The sequence below is a fragment of the Phacochoerus africanus genome, chromosome 8 (assembly GCF_016906955.1).
Source record: "Phacochoerus africanus isolate WHEZ1 chromosome 8, ROS_Pafr_v1, whole genome shotgun sequence".
In the NCBI taxonomy this organism is placed as follows: Eukaryota; Metazoa; Chordata; class Mammalia; order Artiodactyla; family Suidae; genus Phacochoerus; species Phacochoerus africanus.
In genome coordinates, this window is record NC_062551.1 from 75,782,037 (window position 1) to 75,807,316 (window position 25,280).

General features: G+C 54.7%; 1 protein-coding gene across 9 annotated transcripts in view; it reads left to right on the forward strand.

Annotated features, from left to right (window-relative positions):
• The window catches only part of ARHGEF10L (Rho guanine nucleotide exchange factor 10 like), a 166,690-nt gene that overhangs the window by 32,154 nt on the left and 109,256 nt on the right, over positions 1 to 25,280 (forward strand). For all 9 annotated transcript variants that reach the window (XM_047792095.1, XM_047792101.1, XM_047792103.1 and 6 more), the window contains exon 2: positions 21,067 to 21,143. In XM_047792095.1, coding sequence (XP_047648051.1) covers positions 21,110 to 21,143 — 34 coding nt within the window. In that variant the 5' untranslated portion in view covers positions 21,067 to 21,109. The remainder of the gene's footprint in view (positions 1 to 21,066; positions 21,144 to 25,280) is intronic.

The following is a 25,280-nucleotide window of genomic DNA, read 5'->3' on the forward strand; positions in this document are numbered from 1 at the left end:
GAGCTACAGCTGGCAGCTGTAGCTCCGATTTAACCCCTAGCCTGGGAACTTCCATATGTTGCAGGTGCGGCCCTAAAAAGAAAGAAAAATGTAGGCGGGAGGGTCCCAGGCAGATGAGGTGGGGCATGGCTTCCAGGCCAAGGCAGGGCCTTTCACTGGGGAAGGCGGGTCCTCGCTGCTGGGGCAGGTGGGGGCTCCTCTGCTCCTGAAGCTCAGGTTCCGTCTCTTGTTTCCCATGGTCATTTCTCCATGAGGCCTGGCGCACAGCAGGTGCTCAGCAAACATTTGCTGCCGGTGAAATGGGGAAATGCAGGCAGAAGCGATGGGCTTGTGGGCTGTGCTGAGAAGCCTGTGGCTCGGTGGGCCCTGGACAGGGTGCAGCTCCCTGGGCTGGGGAAGGGGGGGCATAGCGAGGACCGAGGGGGCCCCCCGCTCTCCCCTTCTTCGGCCTCCTCGGCCTTCACTCCTCTCCTTGTGCAGGCAGATGCGAGCTGTGAAACCTCGTTGAGCCACCACTCCTTCCCAGGTTTGGGGTTCTCCTGCGGTCTAGGGGCTCAGCCTTGGTTGGCGGGTGGGGAGATCGGGTGCCGTAGGCTCTGAGAAGACGCAGGGTAGCTAAGAGCTTCTGGAATCAGCCTGGTTCTGATTTTCACTTCTGCCCCTTGGCCGCTGTGTGTCCAGTGAAATAAATGCCACCCTCTCCCTCATCCGGTGCCTGGAATGAAGACAGTTGTCATGTGAGGGGCATTTAGAGCAGGGCCTGGCGCTGGTGAGCAGCTGGTAAAGGTGAGCTGAAGTGTGGCGCTTTGGAGGCGGTCAGGCTGGGGTGCTTGCAGCCAGAAGGCCTGGTTCGAATCCCACCTCTCCCTCTCACTAATTACAGAGACCTTGGCAAGCTGAGCCCGGCTCTGGACTCAGGTTTCTCATCTGTGAAGTGGGGGCTGATGCCCCGAGGGATTTCTGGGAGGAGCACGGAGTCTGGGGGATCCTTCTCTGTCCTGGGCGTATTACTGAGGTCTGAAAACTTGGGTCTTTTATTTTTTTAGGGCTGCACCGGCGGCATATGGAAGTTCCAGGCTAGGGGTCGAATCAGAGCCTACACCCCACCCGCGGTAACACCAGATCGAGCTGCTTCTGCGATCTTCACCACAGCCCACGGATCTTTAACCCACTGAGCGGGACCCGGGATCGAATCCACATCCTCATGAATACTAGTGGGGTTCGCTACCGTTGAGCCACAACGGGAACTCCTAAAAACTTGGGTCTTAACCAGCAGAGTTCAGTCTCCATCTGGTGAGGGCGGTGTGGACAACAACCTCCACAGCCCTCAGACTCTGGGCTCAGGGTCACGTCTGTTGGTCCCAGCTCCCCCTTCACAAGCCTTTGCTCGTTTCTGGGATCTTGTGAAGATGGGACGTCACATGACAGGGGGCTGGGTGCTGCGGGGAAGGGTCGTACTGGTCCGTGGGGGCTCTGGACTCAGCACGCTGCCTCTCCCACCTCCTGTTCCCGCTGGGGTTGCATTCCAAGGGCTGAGCGACTCGGGCATGCCCGATGCCCCAGGAGATCTGGGTCATAAGCAGGTAAATATTAACTCCAGAGATGTAGCCCCGATGTAGACTTGTTGGCGCTGGCTGCCTGCGGGACTGCCAGGTTCTGAGCCTCCTGCCCCAGCTGGTGGCCAGGCAGGGCAGGCGCCTTACCGGGGGAAGAAAGGGCACTTGCTCTGTCCGCGTGACTGCCTTTACTGCCATCACTGCCCGGTGAGGAGGACACCAAGGCCTAGAGAGTGCAGGAGGTCTGCTTCGGTTTACGCAGCTAGTGGGGGGAAGCTGGGGTTGGACCCGGGAGGGTCTCCCTGCAAATCCTCCTCCCTCCCCCGCCTGTGTTCCCCGCCTGTTCCCCCGCCTCCCCAGCCCGCTGTCTCCTTGTGTCACGCATGCTGAGGTTTGCTCTCTGGCTCCTCCTCTTTTGCAAAGTGGGGACAGGATGGCATGGGGTCCCTGGCAGGCAGGACCAGGCCCACAGCACCTGAGTGCAGTGATGCTGTGGGCAGGATCTCAGGGAGGTTATCCTGTCTGCAACACACAAAGCTCTCCTAGGGCCTGGGCAGGGTTTTGGGAGTAACCACCTGGCCAATCAAATAGGCCAGGTCCTGTCCTCTGGGAGCTGACATACGAGGAAGAATGAGAACACAAGAGTTCCCGTTGAGGCTCAGCATCCATGAGGATGCGGGTTTGATCCCTGGCTCGCTTGGTGGGTTAAGGATCTGGTGTTGCCACAACCTGCAGTGTAGGTTGCAGATGTGGCTCAGATCTGACGTTGCTGTGCCTGTGGTGTAGGCCTTCAGCTGTAGTTCCCATTCAACCCCTAGCCCCAGGAACTTCTACATGCGACAAGGGCAGCCCTAAAAAGACAAAAAAAAAAAAAAAAAAAGGGAGAAACGAGAACACAGATTTGGGGCTTCAGGACCTGTGTTTGCATTCTGGCTCTTGTTAGCTGCGTGATCCTGGGCAGGTGTCTGTCTGGCTCAGCCTCGGCAGCTCCCTCTGAAAGACAGGATTTTTTTTGTTTTTTTTTAGGGCTGTGCCCATGGTGTATGGAAGTTCCCAGGCTAGGGGTCGAATTGGAGCTGCAGCTACCGGCTTGCACCCCAGCCACAGCACAACAGCAACGTGGGATCCGAGCTGCATCTGTGACCCACACCACAGCTCTCGGCAAAGTTGGATCCTTAAACCACTGAGGGTGGCCAGGGATTGAACCCATATCCTCTTGGATCCTAGTCTGGTTCGTTAACCACTGAGCCATGAAAGGAACTGAATTATGACAGGAAAGACGGGAATTATAACTTGTACTTCATCGGGCATCCCGAGGAGGAAGGGACACAGTGTTCGCAAAGCTCCTGGCGTAAAGCAGGTGCTTGGGGATAGTCTTCTAAGGCTGAAAGGGACCAGCAGTCTGAAAGGCAAGCGAAGACCGCTTCCTGGTGATGCCAGCAGCCCAGGAGCCATGTGCAGCGGTCCTGCAGGCAGCTGGGGATGGGGCAGGATGGAGCGTTAGCGCTGCAGCGGGGCGGGTGGGATATGGGCTAAGCTCGATCTGGGAGAGAAGGAGATGTTGGCTCTTACCTGGTCCTTCCTACCCCCGTCCCTGTGGGCAGCGGCAGCCCAGACCCCTGGAAAATCAGACCCGGAGAATCTGAAGAAGCCTGGGTGAAGAAGTGATTTTTCCAGCGTTTGGTGGGAGTTGGTGGCAGAACCAGCCTGACCGCTAGCCTGAGGCTGGGTCCTGATGCTGTTCCATCAGCCGCCTGGGGTGGGCCCCTGGGCTGTTGGCCTCTCTGGCCTGTCCTCAAGCCACCTATGAAAGGAACATTCTGCACATGAGTTACAGGCGCCCGCCAGGGCACTTTGGCGTTCCTTTCTTTACTTTTCCCTAATAAGGTCTCATGCAGTGCTCACCTCTTCTTTTTGGGGGCCTGGAGGAGCGGTGACTTCTGCCCAGGAAGCCTGTGCTGGGAGGGCTCCTGGCTAGGCGACTGCTGAACCGCAGCTGCTCCAACCTGGAGAAGTTCAAAGTGAGGCCGAGCAGGGGCATCGGAGCCATGCAGACCTGGGTGTGGGGCTTACTGCCCCTCTCCCACGTGTGACCTTGGGCCGGTCACTTTGCTTCTCTGAGCCTCCATTTTCTTTTTGCTTTTTGGGGCTGCAGGTGCAGCATATAGAGGTTCCCAGGCTAGGGTTTGAATCAGAGGTGCAGCTGCCAGCCTATACCACAGCCATAGCAACCGCAGGATCTGAGCCGCTTCGGTCACCTACACCGTACATAGCTCATGGCAATGCCAGGTCCTTAACCCACTGAGCCAGGCCAGGGATCGAACCCACGTCCTCCTGGATACTAGTTGGGTTTGTTACTTCTGACCGTGACATTGGGTTTGTTACTGCTGAGCCGCAACGGGAACTCCTGAGCCTCCATTTCCTGACTCAGTTCAATCCAATCCACATTGATTGAACCCCTGTTAGATGCCAGGCACAGTGCTAGACACTTCAGAGCGACCAGCAGACTCAGCCACGGTGCTTCACTAGTGCCTGAGTGTCACATAGGGGCCAGGCTTTCCACGCTGAGGAACAGGTGAAGCTGCACACATGGCTCCTGTTTTTTTTCTTTCTCTTTTTAGGGCCACACCCATGGCATATGGAAGTTCCCAGGCTAGGGGTTGAACTGCACCTGCCGGCCTACACCACAGCCACAGCAACTCGGAATCCGAGCTGCATCTGTGACCTACATCATATCTCACGACAACACCGGATCCTTAACCCACTGAGCAAGGCCAGGGATTGAACTCACATCCTCATGTGTATCAGTCAGGTTTGTTTCTGCTGCGCCACAGCAGGAACTCCAGCTCCTGGTTTTACTAGAATCTTGGAAATCATAGTGTGAGTCCCAGTGAGTGGGAACAGTAGCTGGGATTTCATGTGAATTCCTGTCGCTTTGATTTCACACGTGTTAGCGGGCAAGCCCAGGACCTACTTCTGGAGGGGTGGCCTTGATTTTCCATGCACGCTGGCGATGTGGGTCAATGTCCCTGGGGGCGAACTGAGGCTGCCATGTCCACATGTGTGCCCTGACCTTGGCCAGGAGGAGATGCAACCCAGATGTCATCCCAGGGTGGGCCACCCCTGACACGTGGTGGCACCCAAGAAGCATTTGTTGAACTAACAAGAGGGCCAGTGGCAGCCTGGAACGCATCCTAACGAGGGCGTGATTGACATGGGGATGCGGGCTGGCTGACAGGGGTCCCGTGCAGGAGGGAGGAGCCTTGTTCCGAGAAACCTCAGAGGCTGAAATAAGGGCAGGTGTAGACCTTTCTAATGTGAGTCTTCTGCCAAAGGAGCAGTTCAAATGTGAGAATCTGATGTGGGGCCATGACTCAGGCTTGGGTGGGGGTGGGGCATCCGTGGAGTAGCCATGCTGCACCGGGCATGGGCCTGGGCTCAGTAAGCTCCATCAGGCAGGGAGTCCTTTTCTTTTCTGTCCATTGATCTATTCCAAGCACCTAGAACAGTCCTTGGCTCACAGGGGTGCTTAATAAACCTGGATTAAATGAATGAATGAATGAATGAGTATGTATACTAACTGGGTCTCAGGGATGTCATTACACCCAGCTTGCAGATGAGTAAACCGAGGCTCATAGAGGTCAAGTCACACATTTGCTAGGTTGGGGGGTTAGGGTTTGGAGTCAGGGCTGCCTGATTTCAAAGCTTGTGCTCTGGGAGTTCCCAGTGTGGCACAGTGGGTTAAGGATCAGGCAGTGTCTCTGCAGTGGCTCGGGTTTGATTGCCGGCCCGTGCAGTGGGTTAAGGATCTGGCCTTGCCGCAGTTGTGGCATAGGTTGCAGCTGTAGCCCGGATTAGATCCCTAGCCCTGGAACTTCCATATGCCACGGGTGTGGCCAAAAAAAAGCAGCAAAGCCGGTGCTCTGACCCACCCATCTGTTGGCTGACAGGTTGGATTTCAGCTTCTCAAAGATCCCTTTCTTCTGAGAGTGAGTGACTGTGGGAAAAGACAGAATGCTTGACTCAGAAACAGTGGCAGGGCCAGTACTGCTAATTGCAGCAGATCCTCCAGCCTGCTCTGATCCGCCGGCATCCTTAAAGGAGCCAGGTTAGAAACTCCCAGCCCTAAGGGGGTCCTTCCAGGCTTGTCCTGGCATCAGACATGCAGAGGGGAGGGTGTTGGCTCAGGCAGAGGCTGGCACATGGGTGGCACAGTGGGACCTGAATCTCAAGCTGAGCCTGCCTGGGTGCCTGCTCCAGGGTGGTGGCTGGCTCGGTGTGTGTGAGTCCCTGGTGGTCGCAGTAACGTGCCTGCCCTGGGCCTCCAGGTGGTTCTGGACAAGGATGCCCAGTGAGACTTGATGTGTCTGCATTCGGCTGCTCTGGGAGGGGGCTGCATTGCTGGAACCCTCGCTGGGGGTCCCTGGGTCGGAGCATTTTGCTCGTCCCCCAAGTTCTCCTCCTGATGTGCTTCCCCCCCACCTCATGGTTCCACCTGCTCACCTGGGCATTTCTCAGGCAATACCCAGCTGGTGGCTGGCCTGTGGGTGAGGTTTGGAGGTACAAACACTGTAGGGGTTCAAGGCACAGCTCTGCAGCCAGATGGCCCGGGATCCAAATCCTAGTTCCTCCATACATTACTGTGTGACTTTGAGCAATTTTCACCTTCTCTGTGCTCTGGTTCCTAATCTGAAAAAACGGGAGGGTGATAGTTCGTCTCTTAGAGTTGTCATAAAGATGAAAGTAATTACAGGAGTAAAGGGCTTGGAACGGCTCCAGACACTTAGGAAGAAATTGATAAGTGTTTGATGCTGTGATGCTGGTTTTGGCCCTCACTCCTTGGTGGCACTGGGCAACTCAAGGAGCTGTTTGCCTTTTTTTCTGTGCCCAGTGCCTGGGCCTGGATGCCACCCACTCAGTGCTGCTTTCGTGGACGAGTGAGTACCTGGGCCAGGTGGCTGGGGACAGATGAGCCAGGGCAGCACCGGGGCCCTGACTCCCACTGGAAGCATCCTGTCTCCCTCCCTCCCCTTCTCTGCTGCTCCCGTGCCCCAGGCCTTGCAGGATGAACTATTTATGCTGTTGTCGCTGTTTCAAGGAGCCTTAACTGACATCCCCCCCTCCACCTAAGTTCAGGGCCACTCCCAGGAGCTCCCAGAGGCCCCCAGGTCTCCCCTGCAGAAGCACTGCCTGCTGTTTACGCTTGGTGCCCGTGCCAGTCGCCTTCCCCTGCCTGACTGAGCTCTAAGGACCAGGGGCCAGGTCTGTCTCGCTCACCATTGCCCCAGCCCGGCACCTGGGGGGGAGCCCAGCAGGCTGGAGATGCTTCATGGATAATTGTAGAGGGTTGAGTGGTGCCCTAGGCTTGGCTCAGGGGTCTGGGGGAGGGGGGGTGCTTCGCCCTTGGCCCTGGAGGCCTCAGGGTCTGGTTGTTTATTCATGAACTCAGAAGACAGCGGCTAGGTGCCAGGAACCGTGCTGGGTGCTGAGGCTGGGGGAGGCTGAAGATGTGGCCCCTGCTTTGAAGAGGCTGCAGTCCGCCCTCTCCTTCCTTCTGGCCCTTGCTGCCCACTTCCTGTCTTCCAGATGCCATGCCAGGTGGTGGAGGCACAGGGACAAGTAGGTCGTGGTCTCTGCCCCTGGTCTGGTGGGGAGACTTACAAAAATAAATAACCGGAGCATAATGCAGTTTCTTTAGAGACTTGGAGCCTGGTATTACCTGCCATGGAAACCAGTGGCAATGACTTTGGTCTCCGTGTCCCTGTGTCTAATAACAGTAACATGACCCTGCAGTAATAGGCCAGTATCTGCTCTAGATCCTCAAAGGACTTGACCAGATGACCGGAGACCAGGGGTTTTCTGCCTCGGTACTGTTGACACTTGAGCCGGATAAGTCTCTGTTGTGGGGGCGGGGCTGTGCCCTGTAGGATGTACAGAGCATCCCTGGCCTCTACCCTGTAGATGCCACTAGTGTCCGCCATTCTCGGGTTGTGACAACCCAGATGTCTCCTTACGCTGCCAAATGTCCCTGGCGGGGGTGGGGGGGTGGGGGACGGGGACGACGATGACACATTCGCCCGCTGTTGAGAACCACTGCCTTAGATGGAGCAGTAAAACCGTAATTGTGTAAAGATGGGATGGAAAACTTGAAACCCAATCCTGCCTCCTTCCAAAAAAAGCCAAAGAGGAAAAAAGCGCCCACAACATCCCATATTCCTTGGGTTTGGCTTAAAATACCAACATCCGTTGGGAGGTGGGAGGGCCCTTGGGGGCCGGAGCAGTTGTGCGACTTGGCCAAGGCCACACAGAGGCAGAGCTTCTGGCTAAATTAACGGGGCCATTGTCAGGGCTTGTGTCCCCTTGCTCTGTGCAATTACAGTGGAGGGCAGGTCCTCAGGTGACCACTTGGAGCGCAGGGGACCAGCATCCGTCCTTGGAGGGTTGAGTCGGAATGTTTGATCCTCTGCGTGCGTCTCAGTGAAGCCCTGGGATGTTCCCTCACCCTGTGGTGCTTACCCTGGTTTGTAACCGTGCGTGGATCCCGGTGATTGCTTACCATCTGCTCCCTGTGGGACCGTGGGACTTCAGGAGGGCAGGAGGCAAATCTCCAGAACCTTCCATGGTGCCTGGCATACAGTGGTGCTCCATAAATATCTGTGGAATGCTGAAGAGATATTGTTGGGTGGATCCAGAGAGGTAAAGATTGGCCTTTCTGCCTTCCCCCGAATGCTGCGGGTCCCCAGGATGAGACAGCGGGGCCTGGAGACCTCCTTTCTAACCTTCACGGCACTTCTGCGGAAGACGTGGCCTTTGTCGCTCACTGCCTGGTTTGCATCCTAATGTGAAGGGGAATCGTGTCACTGTCCTCTGACCGAGACCTTGGCCACAGGCTCTCGGTCAGATCCTTTTGTTCCTTTCTTTTTCTTTTCAGGGCCTCACCTGTGGCCCGTGGAAATTCCTTGGCTAGGGGTTGAATGGGAACTCCAGCTGCTGGCCTATGTCACAGCCACAGCAACGCCAGCTCCAGGCTGCGTCTGACCTACACCGCAGCTCGTATGATACCAGATCCTTTAACCCACCGAGTGAGGCCAGGGATCGAACCTGCATCCTTGTGGATACTAGTCGGGTTCTTAACTCGCTGAGCCACAACAGCAGATGAACCTGGCAGAGACCCAGCCTTGGGAGGGAATACACAGGTGTCCATGCACGCGTTCAACCCCCCCACCCCCCGCCCCGACCCCCTTCTAGCGTTTCGGAGCGCCTGTTCCGTGTGCTGGCTGTAAGTAAGGAGGAGAGCCCTGGATCCTGGCTTCCCAGGCCTGTCTCTTTCCACAGGTCACTCAAGGATGCTCCTGATGCAGGGTCGGGTCATAGCCATGGGCAGGCTGGGGGTCGCTATCAGGTTGCTGCCTGGAGCGGGGTTGCTGTTCCTGAATTTAGCAGAATACATTTGAGTTCAAGCAAGGAAATGGAAACATCCTGGTATTTGCAACTCTCCCTGGGACTGATTCTCCAGCCAGGACACTTTACATAAGGGGATCGTCCACAGCCAGCTGGAGGCCCCGCCTCTGCTTGACCACACGAATTCAGGCAATTGGAATGCCTTCCTGGCACCATGCACCGAGCTGTTGTCGTTGCTGGGTTTCACGCCAACTAAGGGAACTCAGTATCGCTGTCTCTTTTTGGGGTCCTCCCCTTTCCTGACTGTGACCTCCTTTCCTGGCGTCTTGACTTTAAAAGGGGGCAGGAGGTGGGTGGAGGCTTTGGGGAGCTTGCATAGCTGAGTTTCAGCCTCATAGCTATGCCAAGTTCGTGACTGTCCCAGAGCACATCATGGGCACTGCTGGTCCTCAGTGGGGCCACTGCAGGGTCACATGCCACAGGAGGGACTGTCGCCTCCTAAGCTGACTTGCACGGACCCAGAAAGGCTCTGGAGGATGGTGCTTCTGTCCTGTTAGAAGGAGGTGGTCATTCATTCATTCAGTTAACAAACATTTATTGAGCACCTCATGTATTCCAGGCTCTCAGCAAGGCATTTTATGTCAATTATTATCTCATTTCATCCTGGTAACAACCCTACACAGTGGGGATTCTCAGAGTTTTCCTGTGGAGGAGGGGACCAGGGATCAGAACAGTGAAACGTCTTTGTGTCAGTAAGTGGAGAGCTGGAACCCAACCAGATTTTTTGTTTTTTGTTTTGCCACACCCAAAACAACACACAGAAGTTCCTGGGCCAGGGATCCTGAGCCACAGCAGTGACAGCACCAGATCCTTAACCAGATAGGCCACCAGACCCCAGCCAGGTCTGATCCCAGAGCTTACTCCTAAAAACCATACCTGTGGCATCATGGTGGCAAAAGGGCCACCCAAGGAACACCCTGCAGGACCAGAGACTGTGTCAGAATGGGGACACCCTGAGTGCAGTGGGCCCCCCATTTTCTGTGGACAGCAGGATACAGACAGAGTTGGTGCGGTTTCAGTGTTAAGGGCAGAGGGACTGCTGGGAATGAACAGAGGAATTCTCTGTAGGACCAGGCTCTGGGTGGCGTCTGAGTTACCTGGTCCCTCATGAGCCCAGATATGGGGCTGGAGAGCATTTGTTCAGCGCTTGCCAAAGCTGATAATGAAAGAGGACCCATGTTTGGGGCCCATTCCCTGTGGGGGCCATAGTCCAGGATTTGACTCCACCCAGGACAAATCTATTTCATGGTTGAAACTGCCACTCACCCCCTCTCCCCCCAACACCTCCAGCCCAGCCTCTTCCGCTCCCTTCCCAGAGCCCCAGACAGCACCTTCTCAGGTGTGAAGTTCTTTGCAAGGGAGTGGGATGGATCCATCGGCCTGTTGAGGGAGAGGCAGCCAGCTACAGGGGGAAGACGTGGACATGCAGTTCCCGTTGTGGCTCAGCAGCAACAAACCTGACCAGTATCTGTGAGGACATGGGTTCGATCCCTGGCCTTGCTCAGTGGGTTAAGGATCTGGCATTGCTTTGAGCTGCAGTGTAGGTCGCAGATGCGGCTCAGATCCCACGTTGCTGTGGCTGTGGTGTAGGCTGGCAGCGGCACCTCCGATTCGACCCCTAGCCTGGGAACTTCCATATGCCTCTGCTGCCGCCCTATAAAAAGCAAAAAAAAAAAAAAAAAAAATTAATCATGGCTTTGCCTCTGATGAGCTTCTTGACCTTGGGAAAATCTCTCTACCTCTCTGAGCCTCAGTTTCCTCCTCTGTAAAATGGGGCCGATCCCCTCCACGTGTGGATGCCCCCCCCCACCTTTGGGGGCTGGTAGGAAGACAGAGAGCCGTTGGGATGACGGCCACATCTTTCCTGCCAGAGGGCGGCACAGTGGGAAGGGGGTGAATCTTAAATGCTGGTTGGAGCTGAGGCCTCTGGGTGCCCTGGGGCTCTGGGTTGGGTGGCTCTTGAGTTTCTGGATGCCACCCAGCCAGCTTGCCCTGCCTGGGTTGGGTGGCCTGAGCTATTTTTATTGTTGTTGGGTTTTTTTTTTTGTTTTGTTTTTGTCTTTTTATGGCTGCATCAGTGGCATATGGAGGTTCCCAGGCTAGGGGTCAAATCAGTGCTGTAGCCACTGGCCTACGCCACAGCCACAGCAACGCAGGATCCGAGCCAGGTCTGCGACCTACACCATAGTTCCCCGCAACATTGGATCCTTAACCCACTGATCAAGGCCAGGGATCAAACATGGTCCTCGTGGATGCTAATCAGATCGTTTCCTCTGAGCCTCGACGGGAACTCCTGAGCTGTTTTTAACACCGACTTTTGCAAAGGTTATTTCTTCCTGTCCAGACAGAGGTCAAGCTTGGGCCAGAGGAGACCAGAGCCAGACTGGATCCTGTGGCCTTTGACAGGGAGACCTCCTCTGCCATCTGTGGCCTGCCAGCCCGGGGCTCCTGGGACCCTTCCCTGGAAAGCCGGGTGTCTGCTAGCGTCCCTCACCTGCCCACTGAGGGTGGCAGCCTCCGGGGCCTCAGGGTCCTGTCCCCAGTCCCAGCCATGTGCTTCTGACTCACCAGAGCAAGAATGTGGTCTTTTGGGGAGTGAGTTTGTAAAAATAGTCCAAGTCCTTCCTCCTGCCCTGCCCCACCCCTCTCCTGATCACAGCCTGGCACGGGCCCGGACCTCTTCCCATACTGGTTTGGGGGGAACCGCCTCTTACCCAGCTCACCACTCAATCTGTTTGTGAAGCTGTCCTGGGAGGAGCTGTCCTGATGTCCTGGCAGAGGCTGATTTCAGGTGGGAGGAGGCACAGCCCCTGGCCCCAGGCCGCCTTCTCGGCTCCTCTGATGGTGGTGGTGGGACCGACCCCAGGGCGGGTGTGGGCCAGCATCCTTCATTCACTCAGCAAATATGTGTTGAGCTCTGCTGTGTGCCGGGCACTCTGCCAGGGCTGCGGATGGAGCGGTGAACGTAAATGATAATGTCCATATTCTGGTAGGAGGAAACAGACATAAACACCTAAAATATATAGATGCCTGGAGATGCTAAATGCTACGAAGAGAGCTACGGGGAGAGCAGGGGCAGGGAAAGAATGACGGGATGTGTGTGTGTGCTTTTAAAGGCGGCAGTTGGAGCGGGCCTCTCTGACATAGTGACCTCTGCGCAGAGCCCTGAAGGAGGCGAGGGAGACATCCAGGTGTCTGTCTGGGGGAGGAGTGCTCCGGGCAGGAAACAGCAAGTGCAAAGGCCCTGAGGTAGAATGTTGAAGGAATGGCACACGACGGGCGTTGTGACTGGGGTGAGAGGTAGGAGATGAAGGCAGAGAGCTAGTGGGGGGACCTTCATGTAGGCGAAGGTGGGGACCCAAGTTTCCACTCGGAATGAGGTTGGAAGGCATCTGAGGGTTTGAGCCGAGGAGTAGCATGACTGCTGCGTTGAGAACGGAGTGTGCGGGGTCGGGGGTGAAGGGAGTAGCAAGAGACCAGTCAAGGGGCTGTTTTATGGTCCAGGTAAGAGATGATGGTGGTTGGGACCAGGGTGGTAGTGGGTGCGGGGGTGGTGGCGAGAAGTAGTCTGATTCTGGACACATTTGGAAGGTAGAGCCAACGAGGTTTGGTGACATGTAGGTATGAGCCTGAGCACCTGGCAGGTGGAGCTGCCGTCAAGTGGGACAGGACACTTGGGAGGAATTGGATGGCGGGCTTTTTTTTTTTTTTTTTTTTGGGGCCGCACCCACAGCATATGGAGGTTCCCAGGCTAGGGGTCACATCGGAGCTACACTTGCTGGCCACAGCCACAGCCACAGCAACTCGAGATCGGAGCCATGTCCGCAACCTACACACAGCTCATGGCAACATCAGATCCTTAACCCACTGAGCGAGGCTAGGGATCGAACCTGCAGCCTCATGGTTATTAGTCGGATTTGTTTCCGCTGCTCCACATTGGGAACTCCACGATCCAGAGTTTGGCATGGATGTTAAGTTCAGAATGCCCCGTAGACCCTGGAGCGGAAGTGCTGAGCAGAACTTCTGGGCAGGAGTTTGGAGTTCCAGAGAAGGTCAGGCTGGCACTGTCACCTTAGAGATGGTCTTAAAAACCATGAAATGGGAAGGTCGCCTGGGGAGGCGCAGACGGAGGTGAGGTTGGGGTCCTTTGCCTGGGCCATCCATCCCGTCCCCACATCCCGCTCTATCAGATGCCTGGAGTCAGACCCCCTCCAATCTCTGCCCCCACCTCACGCTGCTGGGGAGACTTTGGGCTAGTCATTTCCCTGTCTTTGAAGAGGAGGGAATGAAGCCTCTTCTAGGGTTTGGTTCCAGCATGAACATGCTCAGCTGCTGCCATGAGTGTTCCAGAGCCGCGATGGCACTGAGTGGCCCAGAGATGGGCTTTGGATGGGGAAGCTGAGGCGCAGAAAGGTGATGGGTGGTGCATGGTCCATGCTGTCCCCTTCAGGCCTCCAGGGGTGCGTGCTGTAGGGCCGAGTCGCATGGGCCTCCCAGGATGTGGCCAAGGATGTGGGACCCTCCGATTGGCAATTTTTCACCCAGCCCTTCAGCCTGGGGCCTCCCGCCTGGACTGGATTGCTGGGCACAAAGGGGTTAATGTGCCTGGGGGCTGGGAGGAAGAGGAAGTGGAGGGGGAGAAAAAGGGGGAAAGGCTGGGGCTTTTCTGGCGACAGCCCTCCTCCCTTATAGGGTCCAGCAGCTTCTCTAGGTTGACTCTGGTTTCCCAGCAACAGCCTGCCCCAGGGGGTGGGTCCCTTCTGCCAGGAGTTGGATGGGCTCTTCTGCCCAGAGACCTCCTCTGGGGTAAAGGGGGGGGGGGCGCTCCCCACCTGTCATGCCTAGGGATCATTGACCAAGGGGACATCTAGGAGGTCAGTGGGGGGAGAGGGGTTGCTTACTCCAGGCAGGGACAGAGCCTCCATTGTCTGAGGCTTCAGCCACTGGCCAGCCTCACCCCTGCCCGCAGCAGGAAGCCCATTGAGTGGCCAGGCGCCTAGTGGGCCGGGAGAAGAGCTGGCCTAGTTGTCCCACTGGTGATTGGAGGCTCCTGCCACAGGCAGGGGAGGGCCTGGGAGGATGCTCCCCCATCCCCCCACGCCCTCACCCAGCATTTGTTTACCTGGCGCCTGGTGCATGCTGGGACATCGAGAGAACCAGCTTCAGGGTCCACCTTGGCTCCCCCAGCTCACAGCCCCGAGACTGCTCAGCAGTGCGTGGCCTTGGGAACATCCCTCAGTCTCTCAGCCTCGTTTTCCCATCTGTTGTGGGAAGTCATGTAGACACTCTAGAATGTTCAGCATGGGGACTGGCGCACAGCAGGGCTTGAGACGCCAGCCGCTGTCTTTTCCAAGATGATGATTTTGTGATCTCAAGAATGATGAGGGTCACGAAGGTCAGGGCTGGTATTCTGGCGGATGGTCAGGCTGGCCTCAGTTGAGCAATCTTCAGAATGGGGCGACACTGCCCCCCAGGAGTGGCAGGAACTCTGGGACGGGAACTACCATTTGTTAAGAACCTACCGCATTGTCAGTCATCATTCCATTTGCATCTACATCTGACAGATGAGGACAGGAAGGACAGAGAGTGGGTCACTTCCTGAGGTCTCGCCACTGGAGAGCCGCAGAGTCAGCATCTGAAGCTGGGCTCCTACCCCAGGCTGAGCCCTTTCCACGCATCTCATCTCTCTTTCGGGGGCTCTGAGTCCTGGATGTGTTCTTGCTGTGGCTCCGTCTGTGTTTTCTTGGCTGTCTCTTGAGCCCCTGGGAGGTAGCCCCTCCGCAGTCTGCAGCAGGGCACCATTTGTGCTGAGGGACTCCAGGGCCAAGGTACCATCCTGCATGCTGTGGCCACGGGTCCCTCTTCCCCACCAGACCCACCATCCACACGGTAGCGCTTCTCTTCCTCCTGGCCCCGGACTTTCTGGGCAGGACAGAGAACACCTGGGGGTTCCCAGTTGGGCTCATGCCCCTCCTTCCACTAGGTAGGAAGCCCCACACCTGCAGGTGCCCTAGGCCTGGGGACACCCCAGCCTCATGGGTTCCTCAGTGAGTGGATCCTAAGCAGATGCAGGTTCTCAGGCTGTGGTGCTTAGTTCAGTGCAGCTCGGCATCTGTTGTTCAGCGTGTGGGCTGGTGCTCCAGACACTGAGATGAAGAGGTCAGTCTAGGGAGACAGTTCCGGTGGGGATTCTAGGTGGCCCAGAATCACTGGTGCTCTTTGAAAATAGATTTTCTCCGGCTGTACTGATTCACAATCGTGGGCCTGGGACACAGGCAATTTTTACACCGGCTTGGGAACCACTGCATGAGATGGGTTTGGGGAAGCCTCACAGAGGAGAAGGGTCTGGGTTTTGAAGGTTGAGTAGGAGTTAGCTTGTTGGTTCTGAAAGAAAATGTTACCTGGAGGGAACAGACAGCCTGAGCAAAGACTCAGAGATATGGACCAGGTACAGTGATGGGCTCAAAGCCCTTCGAGAGGGCTGAAGCAGTCAGGCCCGGCGTGGGAGCTGCCAAGTCCAGAGAGCTTGGTGGGGATCGGGGGTGGGGCTGGGTGGGTGGGCATGGCGAGTCAGTGAGGGCCTTGCTTAGGACCTGGTGTGTGTTGTGGAGCAGCCACTGGTGGGCGGGTTGGCCAGGTTCACACCTGGGAAGCGTGGAAAGCAAGAGAGAGCCCTCCGGGAGGGTGGGGCAGCGGGAGAGAGAGCCCTGGTCCCGACCATCATCCCACACCCAGGACTTTCCCCGTGTCCCGCACTTTCCCCCGGCTTCCAAGAGGCAGACGAGGTGCCCCTGAGGCCAGGGTTGCAGATGCGGGCCTGGACCAGAGCCTGTTCCTGATTCCCTCCGTGCGGGACAGGTGGCATCTACCCTTCCTCTTGGGAGGCTGTTGAACTCAGGTGTGCCAGCATGTGCCGCTTCCCGGCCTCCTGGGCCTGCCTGCCTGCCTGCCTGCCTGGAGCCCTGTCTGCCCTCCCCTCCCCACTTGGATTCTCTCCTCAGGGTCCCGCTATCCTTGTCCTTGAACTCGTGGCCAGACTTGTGCAGCCTCTCCTACTTTCCAAAGCCTTTCCGGTGTGTCTCTCTGGGCCTCATTCAGGAGGCATCAATGGGGCCATTCTCTTGAGTGGGAAGTGGGAGGTGGCCTGGGATGGGGCGAGTCTCATGGGCTAGTGAGCAAGGGCAGGTGCGTGCTGGCTGGAGGAGGGTTTCCTGCTGGGCCTCTGGGCTGGATGGACCTTGAACTCTAGAGGAAGGAGGAACTGGTAAAGGTTGATTACATTAGAGCAGGAAGACACCTGCTGTGGTGAGCTGGGCTGCCGAGGCTGGAGGGAAGTGCTAATTCTGGCTGCTCCTGCTTGGTCCTGGTCACTGAACTTGACCTGCTAGGGCACACCCAGAGGTGGGGGACTCCGTTTTTGCTCCTTTGCGTCTCACCCTGTCTGAATGTGTTTGAAACGCTCGTCCTCCTGCTAAGCCATTCTGTGCAGTGTCTCTGGAAATGAATGGTTTTAGGCAGTCAGTTTTTTAAAGAGGTGATCCCCCCCCCCCCAGAGAAGAAAGTCTCCTGTCATCCTAACCAGCCACGTGGAGTGCTGTGAATATCGCTGTGATAACAGAAGCCACTGGGGCCAAGAGCTTCCTCTGTGGGAAACACCCACAGGCACCACAGTCCCATTTTGTTTCATGAGTGTGGGGACCTCTGCGAGGCGGGCGTGAGGAAGAAGGATGTAAACTGTTAAGAGTGGCAAGTGTTGAGCTGGGATTTGAACTCAGATCTAGCAGCAGATCCCGCCCTTCAGCCACTGCCATCAAGTCCCTTCCCCTCCTTGGGACTCAGTTTCCACATCTGTCAAGTGGGAGCAACACCGTCTTGCAGCTACTGTCTGATCCGACCTGTGATGTTTTGCGTTAGTCTTCTGTTTTAAAAATGAGAGTGCTTGGAGTTCCTGTCGTGGTGCGGGGAAAACGAATCTGACTGGGAACCATGAGGTGGTGGGTTCGATCCCTGGCCTTGCTCAGTGGGTTAAGGATCTGGCTTTGCTGTGGCTGTGGTGTAGGCCAGTGGCTACAGCTCCGATTAGACCCCTAGCCTGGGAACCTCCATATGCTGCGGGTGTGGTCCTAGAAAAGACAAAAAAAAAAAAAAGAGAGAATGCTTATTTTCATCTTCCCCTCCTTAGAATACTTACTGTAGAAGATCTGAAAAATTCAGAAAAATGGAAAGAGGGTCAAAATAAAATCTTCTGGAGCTCTGCCACCTGAAGAAATAGTTCATATACCTTAGTGGGTTTCCTTCTGTCCTTTTCCTCTCTGCACTGCAAAAACACGGTCAGAATCCCTGGTGTGGATGATTCTGTAGATAATTCTGCTGGGCCATGCTTGGCTTTTCAGTTCACCCTCCTTAACCAGCTAGGCTGGAGACAGCTGTGGCAGGAAAGTTCTGGATTGCTTTGCAGAGAGAGGCTCGTTTCAGGGGCATCACATGTTTCTTCTGGCTCAGAATTCCTCCGACCTTGAAAGTGCCTAGACTTTAAAAGCATATTAAAAAGGGAGTTCCCATTGTGGCTCAGTGGGTTAGGAACCCGACTAGTATCCATGAGGATGCGGGTTCTATCCCTGGCCTCGCTCAGTTGGTTAAGGACCCGGCGTTGCTGTGAGCTATGGTGTAGGTCCCGGATGTGGCTCGGATCTGGCGTTGCTGTGGCTGTGGTGTAGGGCGGCAGGTGAAGCTCCAATTCGACCTCCATATGCTGCAGGTGAGGCCATAAAAAGACAAAAAAAAAAAATTAAAAAGGAAATAGTCGAGCAACCTCACCTCTTAGCATGTTCACATCTACACCCTGGCTCAGCCTATGGTGTCGTTTGGCTGGGTACTTCATGCCCATTTTATAGAGATGTAGCCTGAAGCTCTGAGAGGCCAAGGAGAGGCCTGGAGTCACACAAAGAGGATGAGGTACTACTCACCCTGCAGGTAGATCCGGCTGCACTCAGATCCCCATGGCTTGAAGCCCCTGGGATACTCCTTTGAGCTTCCTCCAGGGTCTCTTGCACTCCTGGAAGTTCCCAGGCTAGGGGTCGAATCAGAGCTATAGCTGCTGGCCTACACCACAGCCTCAGCAATGCCAGATCCAAGCCCCGTCTTTGACCTACACCACAGCTCTTGGCAATGCCAGATCCTTAACCCACTGAGTGAGGCCAGCGATCGAACCTGCGTTCTCATGGATGCTAGTCAAATTCGTTTCTGCTGAGCCACGATGGGAACTATGCCCCTGCTCCTTCTTAAGTGGTTCTGGATGAGCCCACAGGGAGGACAGATGACCTGCAGGAGGATGGCCATTGTTTGATTTTTCAACTTGCAAAGGGTTTTGCGGACATTTTAGCTTGCTTTCCCCAATGCTTTGCTGAGTTTTCAGTGTGGGGCTAAAACGCACACACACTTAGTGGAGAGCAATTTGCATTTAATCAAACTGAATACTGCATTTCTCTGACCCGGCAGATCCCTGTCTAGGAGTGTGCCCGACAGGTTCGAGCAAGCATTCGCTCAAGGCCAAGTATAGCAAGGACTGTTTATTACACCAAAGGCTGGAGATGACCTCAGTGTCCATTGATAGGGATTGTGTCAATTACAATATATACAACCCCCCGCCCCCGCAAATACCATGCAGCCATTAAAAAATGAGACCAGGAGTTCCCGTTGTGGTTTCAGCAGAAACCAATCTGACTAACATCCATGAGGATGCAAGTTCGATCCCTGGCCTTGCTCAGTGGGTTAAGGTTCTGGCGTTGCCATGAGCTGTGGTGTAGGTTGCAGACGCGGCTTGGATCTGGCATTGCTGTGGCTGTGATTAGGCCAGTGGCTACTGCTCTGATTCAACCCCTAGCCTGGGAACCTCCATATGCTATGGGTGTGGCCCTAAAAAGACCAAAAAAAAAAAAAAAGTGAGACCAATTTCTATGTACTGTTCTGAAATGATCATTGAGATTCTTAAGCAAAGAAAAACAAAAAAGGTTATTAAGTGAAGTCAGACAGAAAAAGACACATATCATGTGATACCGCTTATATGTGGAATCTAAAAAAACTGAATCAAATGAACTTATTTATAAAATAGAAATAGAGTCATAGACATAGAAAACAAACCTGTGATTACCAAAGGGGAGACAGAGGGGTGTGGGGAGATAAATGAGGAGTTTGGAATTAACAGATACAGATAAACAAGGACCTACTGTATAGCACACGGAGCTATAGTCAATATTTTGTAATAACCTATAATGGAAAAGAATCTGAAAAAAATATTTAAATGGATGTTTAATTGAATCACTTTGATGTACACTTGAAATATTGTAAATCAACTTTTTATTTCAAAAAATAAAAAGTGGCTGTGGCACAGGGCATGCGGTATGCTCGCTCCTGGATAAAACAAGGCACGTGTATAATGTATGTAAGCTGGTACGAACTCTGATGTAGAGCTGGAAGGAGAGATAAGAAGCCAGTAACAGTGGTCTATCCTGGGGGATTTGGAAGACTTACTCTTCGTGGTACCGCCTTTGTCTTTTTTTTTTTTTTTGTCTTTTTAGGGCGGAACCTGTGGCATATAGAGGTTCCCAGGCTAGGGGTCTAATCAAAGCTATAGCTGCCAGCCTGCACCACAGCTGCAGCAATGTGGGATCCGAGCCATGTCTGCATCCTACACCACAGCTCACGGCAGTGCTGGATCCTTCACCCATTGAGCGAGGCCAGGGTTCGAACTTGTATCCTCATGGATGCTCGTCAGATTCCTTTCCGCTGAGCCACAATGGGAACTCCGTGCAGCCTTTGTCTGGTATGGGCTTTGAGAGGCAGTGGAGCATGGTGGTTACTTAATGAGCACCTGCTGGGGCCCATGGCATGGGATCACACCCCCCGCTCTGTGGCTTACTAGCTGTGTGATCTTGGGCCACTTCCTGAACCACCCTGGGCCTCATTTGCTCATAATTTGGATTAATAGATGTTAGCATTTATTGTCTAAGATACTATTGTCTGAGATGTTATTATCTAGGCTCTGCATAGATGTGTGCTGTTACTAATTAATTGCCGTTTACGTGCATGCAATTTTATTTAGGAAGCTGGCTAATAAAAATAAAGCCTTTTAGGACTGGACAGGCTCACAGCCAGATTGTGGCAGGGGCTAATTAGATAGGAATGCTTGGGGCTGCCCCTCCACGTCCCTCCCCTCCTCCACGGGGATCTCTAGAAGGACTGCCTCTAGTTTGGAATGGGGGGTGTGGCTAGGGAGGGGGGAGAGCTCTTTATCTCACTGCTTGCCAGGGGACATTTGGCAAGGCTGGCTCCAGGGCCCAGGGAGCCTCCACTATGAGGCCAGAAGAAGCTGTTCCAGCTCCGAGCGTTTGGGATTCTGCCCCTTCTCGAGCCGGCTGCCTCCGTGTAATCCTTTAGTTCACTCATATGCGTGTGCCACGGCCCGGGGGCCCCTTGCCAGCTGACCCGTCTTGTGGGGGCAGCACAGCAAGAGACAAAGAGAGAGTGAATGGCCCTCAGTGGGACTACGGGGGTAGGGGCTGGTGAGAGCGTCTGGGCTGGACCCAAGGGCACCCGTGGTTACCCGGCAGCCAGAAGGAGGAAGTGTCTGGCCACGTATATGACAGTTCAGGTGTGATCTGGCTTCTGGAACTTGGGGTCTGAGGGTGACCCTGGCTTCTGGGGCTGGAGCTTCACCTGTGAGCCCAAGGGGACCCCACCTGTAAGTCTAGCTGGACCCACCAGGCTCCTGAGGGTCCTTGGCATTGGGCAATAGAAGGTGTCTGGTGTCAGGGGCTTTCTGGAAAGATGGGTTTTGGTTCTGCAGCTGCTGGTTTTTCTCCAGGTTAATGATTTATGGTGGTGGGGGCTGGGGCCTTGCCGGAGCTGTCCTGTGCTCCTGAAGCTGCTGGGAAACAGCGTGAGAGCCGGCGGGCTGGAGTGCACAGGTCGCTAGCCGTTGACCCTTCTCTGTTGCTGAAACTTTGGCTTCGAGCGCCATGTAATTGGGTTTCTGGCCTTCTTTTCACAGGTGAGCGGCTGGGACGGTGCCGGTCTGAGCTGCTCCTTGTCTGATGGCTTCCTCCCATCCTCCACAGGCTGCCGTAGGTACGGTTCTCTGCTTCCCCACCTCTGAATGGGGCCTTGGGGGCTGGCACAGGTCCACTGGCATTGGAGCAGACCCACCCTGGCTGGGACTCTGGCCCTGCTGGCGGTCAGCTGTGTGCCCTTGGGCAGGGGTCCTTGCCCCTCTGCCTCCTTGCCTTGAACTTGGAAATAATAGTTTCCTTCTCATAGAGCAGGTTCCAGGCAAGGGCTGATGCTTTATGTCTCCCTACGAGCCCCTGGAGAGGTGCACAGAGCCCCTCTGGGGACTGAGGTGTGCTTGGGGGTAAAGGGTATGAATTGAGAGTCGGGAACTGGGCCGAGGGGAAGGGGCTGGGCCATTCATCTCCATCTGCTAAGGTACTCAGGTCGGGTCGCGCAGCCATGGTGGGGTGGCCAGAGTTAGCCAAAACAAACAAACCAAACAAAAAAAAAAAAAAAAGAAGAAGAAAAATACATACTTAAGCTAAGAACTTTTTTTAAATCTGAAATTCAATTTGTTGTCCTGTGTTTTTATCTGGCACCCCTGCCAGTGCGGTCTTGGGTGCTGCTGGTTGAATCTAGACCCTGCCTTGGAGGAGCTGGATGTGAGGCCATTAGCTTCCTGCCCTCTTGTTCTTTGGGGGTGGGGAGAGGGTGGCAGATAGCAGAATGGTAATGAGCCAGGGCTTTTTCTCCAGCCCAGCTTTGCCACTGCCACTGTGAGCTCAGCTGAGTGACTGGGTGTCTCTCTGGCTCGGTTTCGTCACCCACAAACATGCAGTAATGACACCCTCTCCTGTGTTGTTGCAGGGTGTAAACCCAGGTGGGGCCTGGAGTGTAGGAATCAATCAATGGCTCAGGGCCCGGGAGCTGTTAATCAGTGGGGTGTTGGCAGGACGGGCTGCCTGTGCTCTGCTCTGAGCCCTGGGCAGAGCCCAGGGAGGAGTCTCTTCCCCACCCCCCCCATTCTCTGTGGTCTTCCTCGAAGGCTGGGGGACCAGCATGGTGGGCCCAGCTTCTCCACAGTGTGAGGTGGCTTCCTGGGTCCTGGCCTCCTGGGCTCGCTAGGGTCTGGCTGGGGCTGATTCTCCCGGGGATGGGGCGTGTCCAGGAATGCCAAAGGCGTGCGTAGTCACCTCCAGTCATGCCACCTGTGCAGGTGGATGGGAAGGGCTTGCTTCAGCTCTCAGTTATCCAGAGATGGGTCTCCTGATTTCTCATTCCAATGAGGCGCTGTGTCTCATTGCCCGGGATTCAGGATCCTGGGAATAGCCTTGGAGACAAGGGCATTTCCCGATTCTTGGCCACGGCTTTGGGTCCCAGGACGTCATCCCCCCACCCCGCCACCCCCGCTCCCACTGTCATAGGTACCCTGACCCTTTCTCCTACACACCAAGGGGCCAGGCATACAAACTGAGAGCAAAATTACTTTATGCTTAAATTGATTCGGTTCCATTCAGCAAATGGGTGACAAACATTTGTTTCAGCTGTATCTGACACTGAGAGCAGGCATCGTCTGGTTGAACCACGCTCTTTGCCACTTTCTGATTCTTTGAGAGCTTCTCATGCTCTTAACAATTAAACGCAAATTCCCCCAAACACCTTGCAGCCGCCTTCTCACCCCCCCATCATCTTTGCTCACATCTCTGCTTCCACTGGGTCCGCCTGCTATTTGTTCTCTGCTCCTGCTGTGGCCCCAGCCTGAATTACCTCCCCGACCCCAGCCAGTCAGACCATTGCTCACCCTCTAAGGCTCTGTGCTAGGGCAGCCTAGCACCAAAGCTGTGCCCCAGGCCCAGCGAGCATAAGCCCCTTCCTCTCTTTTAACACTGGCCCAGGAGTTCCTGTTGTGGCTTATCAACCCGACTAGTATCCATGAGGATGTGGGTTCAATCCCTGGCTAAGCAGGTTAAGGATCTGCCGTTGTCATGAGCTGTGGTGTAGGTTACAGATGCAGTTCAGATCCCACGTTGCTGTGACTGTGGTGTAGGCCGGCAGCTGCAGCTCTGATTTGACTTCTAGCCTGGAAACTTCCACATGCCTCGGGTGCAGCCCTAAAAAGAAAGAAAGAAACAAACAAAAACACTGGCCCAATCTCTGGGTTTTTGTGTCTTTTTCTTGCTGCAGCTGTCTGCCTTACCCTGCAGTGAGCTCCTTGACATTGAGGGGCCATGTCTTACTTCTGCTTGACCCTCCTGGCCCAGAGGTTGCTGGGCTGGGAGTAGTTCCCAGATGTGGGCATGAGCGTGTTGCTTGATGGGCTGACAGAAGCTGATTGTACTCTTAAAGGGAGAAGGTGCAGAGGTAGCCGAAGTCTCTGGATGTAGCCTCGGGGCCGGGTTGCCGGGGGCTGGGCCTGGCCTGTGAATGAGGAAGGCCTCTCCATCTCACCCAGGGTCAGGGCCTGGGCTATGACTCAAGGCAGTAATAATAGTGATAATGATAATGATAACGATGATGTGACGACAGTGATAAGAAGAAGAATCATCGTTGTAAGGAGGGCTGACATTTGGGGAACACATGCCTCGCACGGGGTGCTAGATGTGTTAGTCAGTTCATTCCATCCTCCCAATAAGCCTCTGAGGCAGTTACTACCACTGTCCTCATTTTGCAGACCAGGAAACTGCTGCTTGCAGGGGGTTAAAGAACTTGGCGCTCCTACAGCCAGTATATGGAAAACCTAGAGTCTGAATCCAGGCCGCCAGTGAAACTGTGGTCACTAAGTGATTCTGGGTATTTGTAGGGGGCCCCCGTGCCCCCTGTCTGCCCAGCAGATTCAAGTGGGTGGGACTGTGGGCCCTGAGGCCCCCTTGGTCAGGATGGGTCTGTATCAGTAGCCATAGTGGGTGGGGACTTTATGGTCATTTATTCCATCATTTTTTTTTCCTTGTCTTTTTAGGACTGCACCTGTGACATATGGAAGTTCCCAGGCTAGGACTCAAATCGGAGCTGAGGCTGCCAGGCTACACCACAGCCACAGCAATGCCAGATCCGAGCTGCATCTGCGACCTACACCGCAGCTCACGGCATCGCCAGGTCCTTAACCTACGGAGTGGGGCCAGGGATTGAACTCGTGTCCTCCTGGATACTAGTTGAGTTCGTTACCCCTGAGCCACAATGGAAACTCCTATTCCAGTAATTTTTTATTTATTTTTTTTGTCTTTTTAGGGTCATACCCGAAGCACATGGAGGTTCCCAGGCTAGGGGTCTAATCAGGTAGCCACTGGCCTATGTCACAGCCACAGCCACACCAGATCCAAGCCATGTCTGCAACTTACACCACAGCTCGTGGCAATGCTGGATCCTTAACCCACTGAGTGAGGTCAGGGATCGAACCTGCGTCCTTATGGATGCTAGTCCGATTTGTTTCCGCTGAGCCATGATGGGAACTCCTCCAGCATTTTCAAAACGAGGTTACAACTCAATCCATAGACCTGACAACAGGAATGTGTGTGTGTGTGTGTGTATTCAACAAACACTCACATGCCTGCTGTGCCCAGTACCAGATGCTGGGGGTAGGCCAGTGAGCAAAACAGACACGCATACTTGCCCTTAGGAAGCTTATGCTCTAGTAGAGGAGACAGACAGTAAAATAAATAGAGCCTACAGTGAGCCACGTGCAATAAGGGCCACAGAGAGAAATAGCACAGGCCAGGCAAAGAAGGAGCCCCAGGGTGTCACCGTGGGTAGTTTTGGCCCTGCTAGCCTCATTGGGAGATGACATATGGTGAGACCCGAAGGAGGTGAGAGCAGGAGAAGACCCTGGAGAAAGAACATTCTGGACTCGAGGACTGAAAGTACACAGCTCCTGGGGCAGGAACAGAGCTGGCAGGTTCATGGTACAGAGAGGAGACCAGTGTGGCTGGAGTAGGTGCGGGAGGGGCAGGTAGTAGAAGATTCCACTCACACGTTTTCGGTGTGTATGTGTGAATGTGTAAAATACATACGTGGTTTTCTATGTGTACATATATACAGATGTGCAGATATAGCAGACACATGTCCAAAACAGAAGTGTTGAAAACACTAACAAATGTACTACCAAATGTCATTTTATTAATACAAAGAAATCTCGCAAGTAAGCAGGTCCCAAACAACAAAGCAGGTTCCCGCCTAGGCACTCCTACTTAATTTTCTGAACCCCGAGTGGGTTGAGACCTG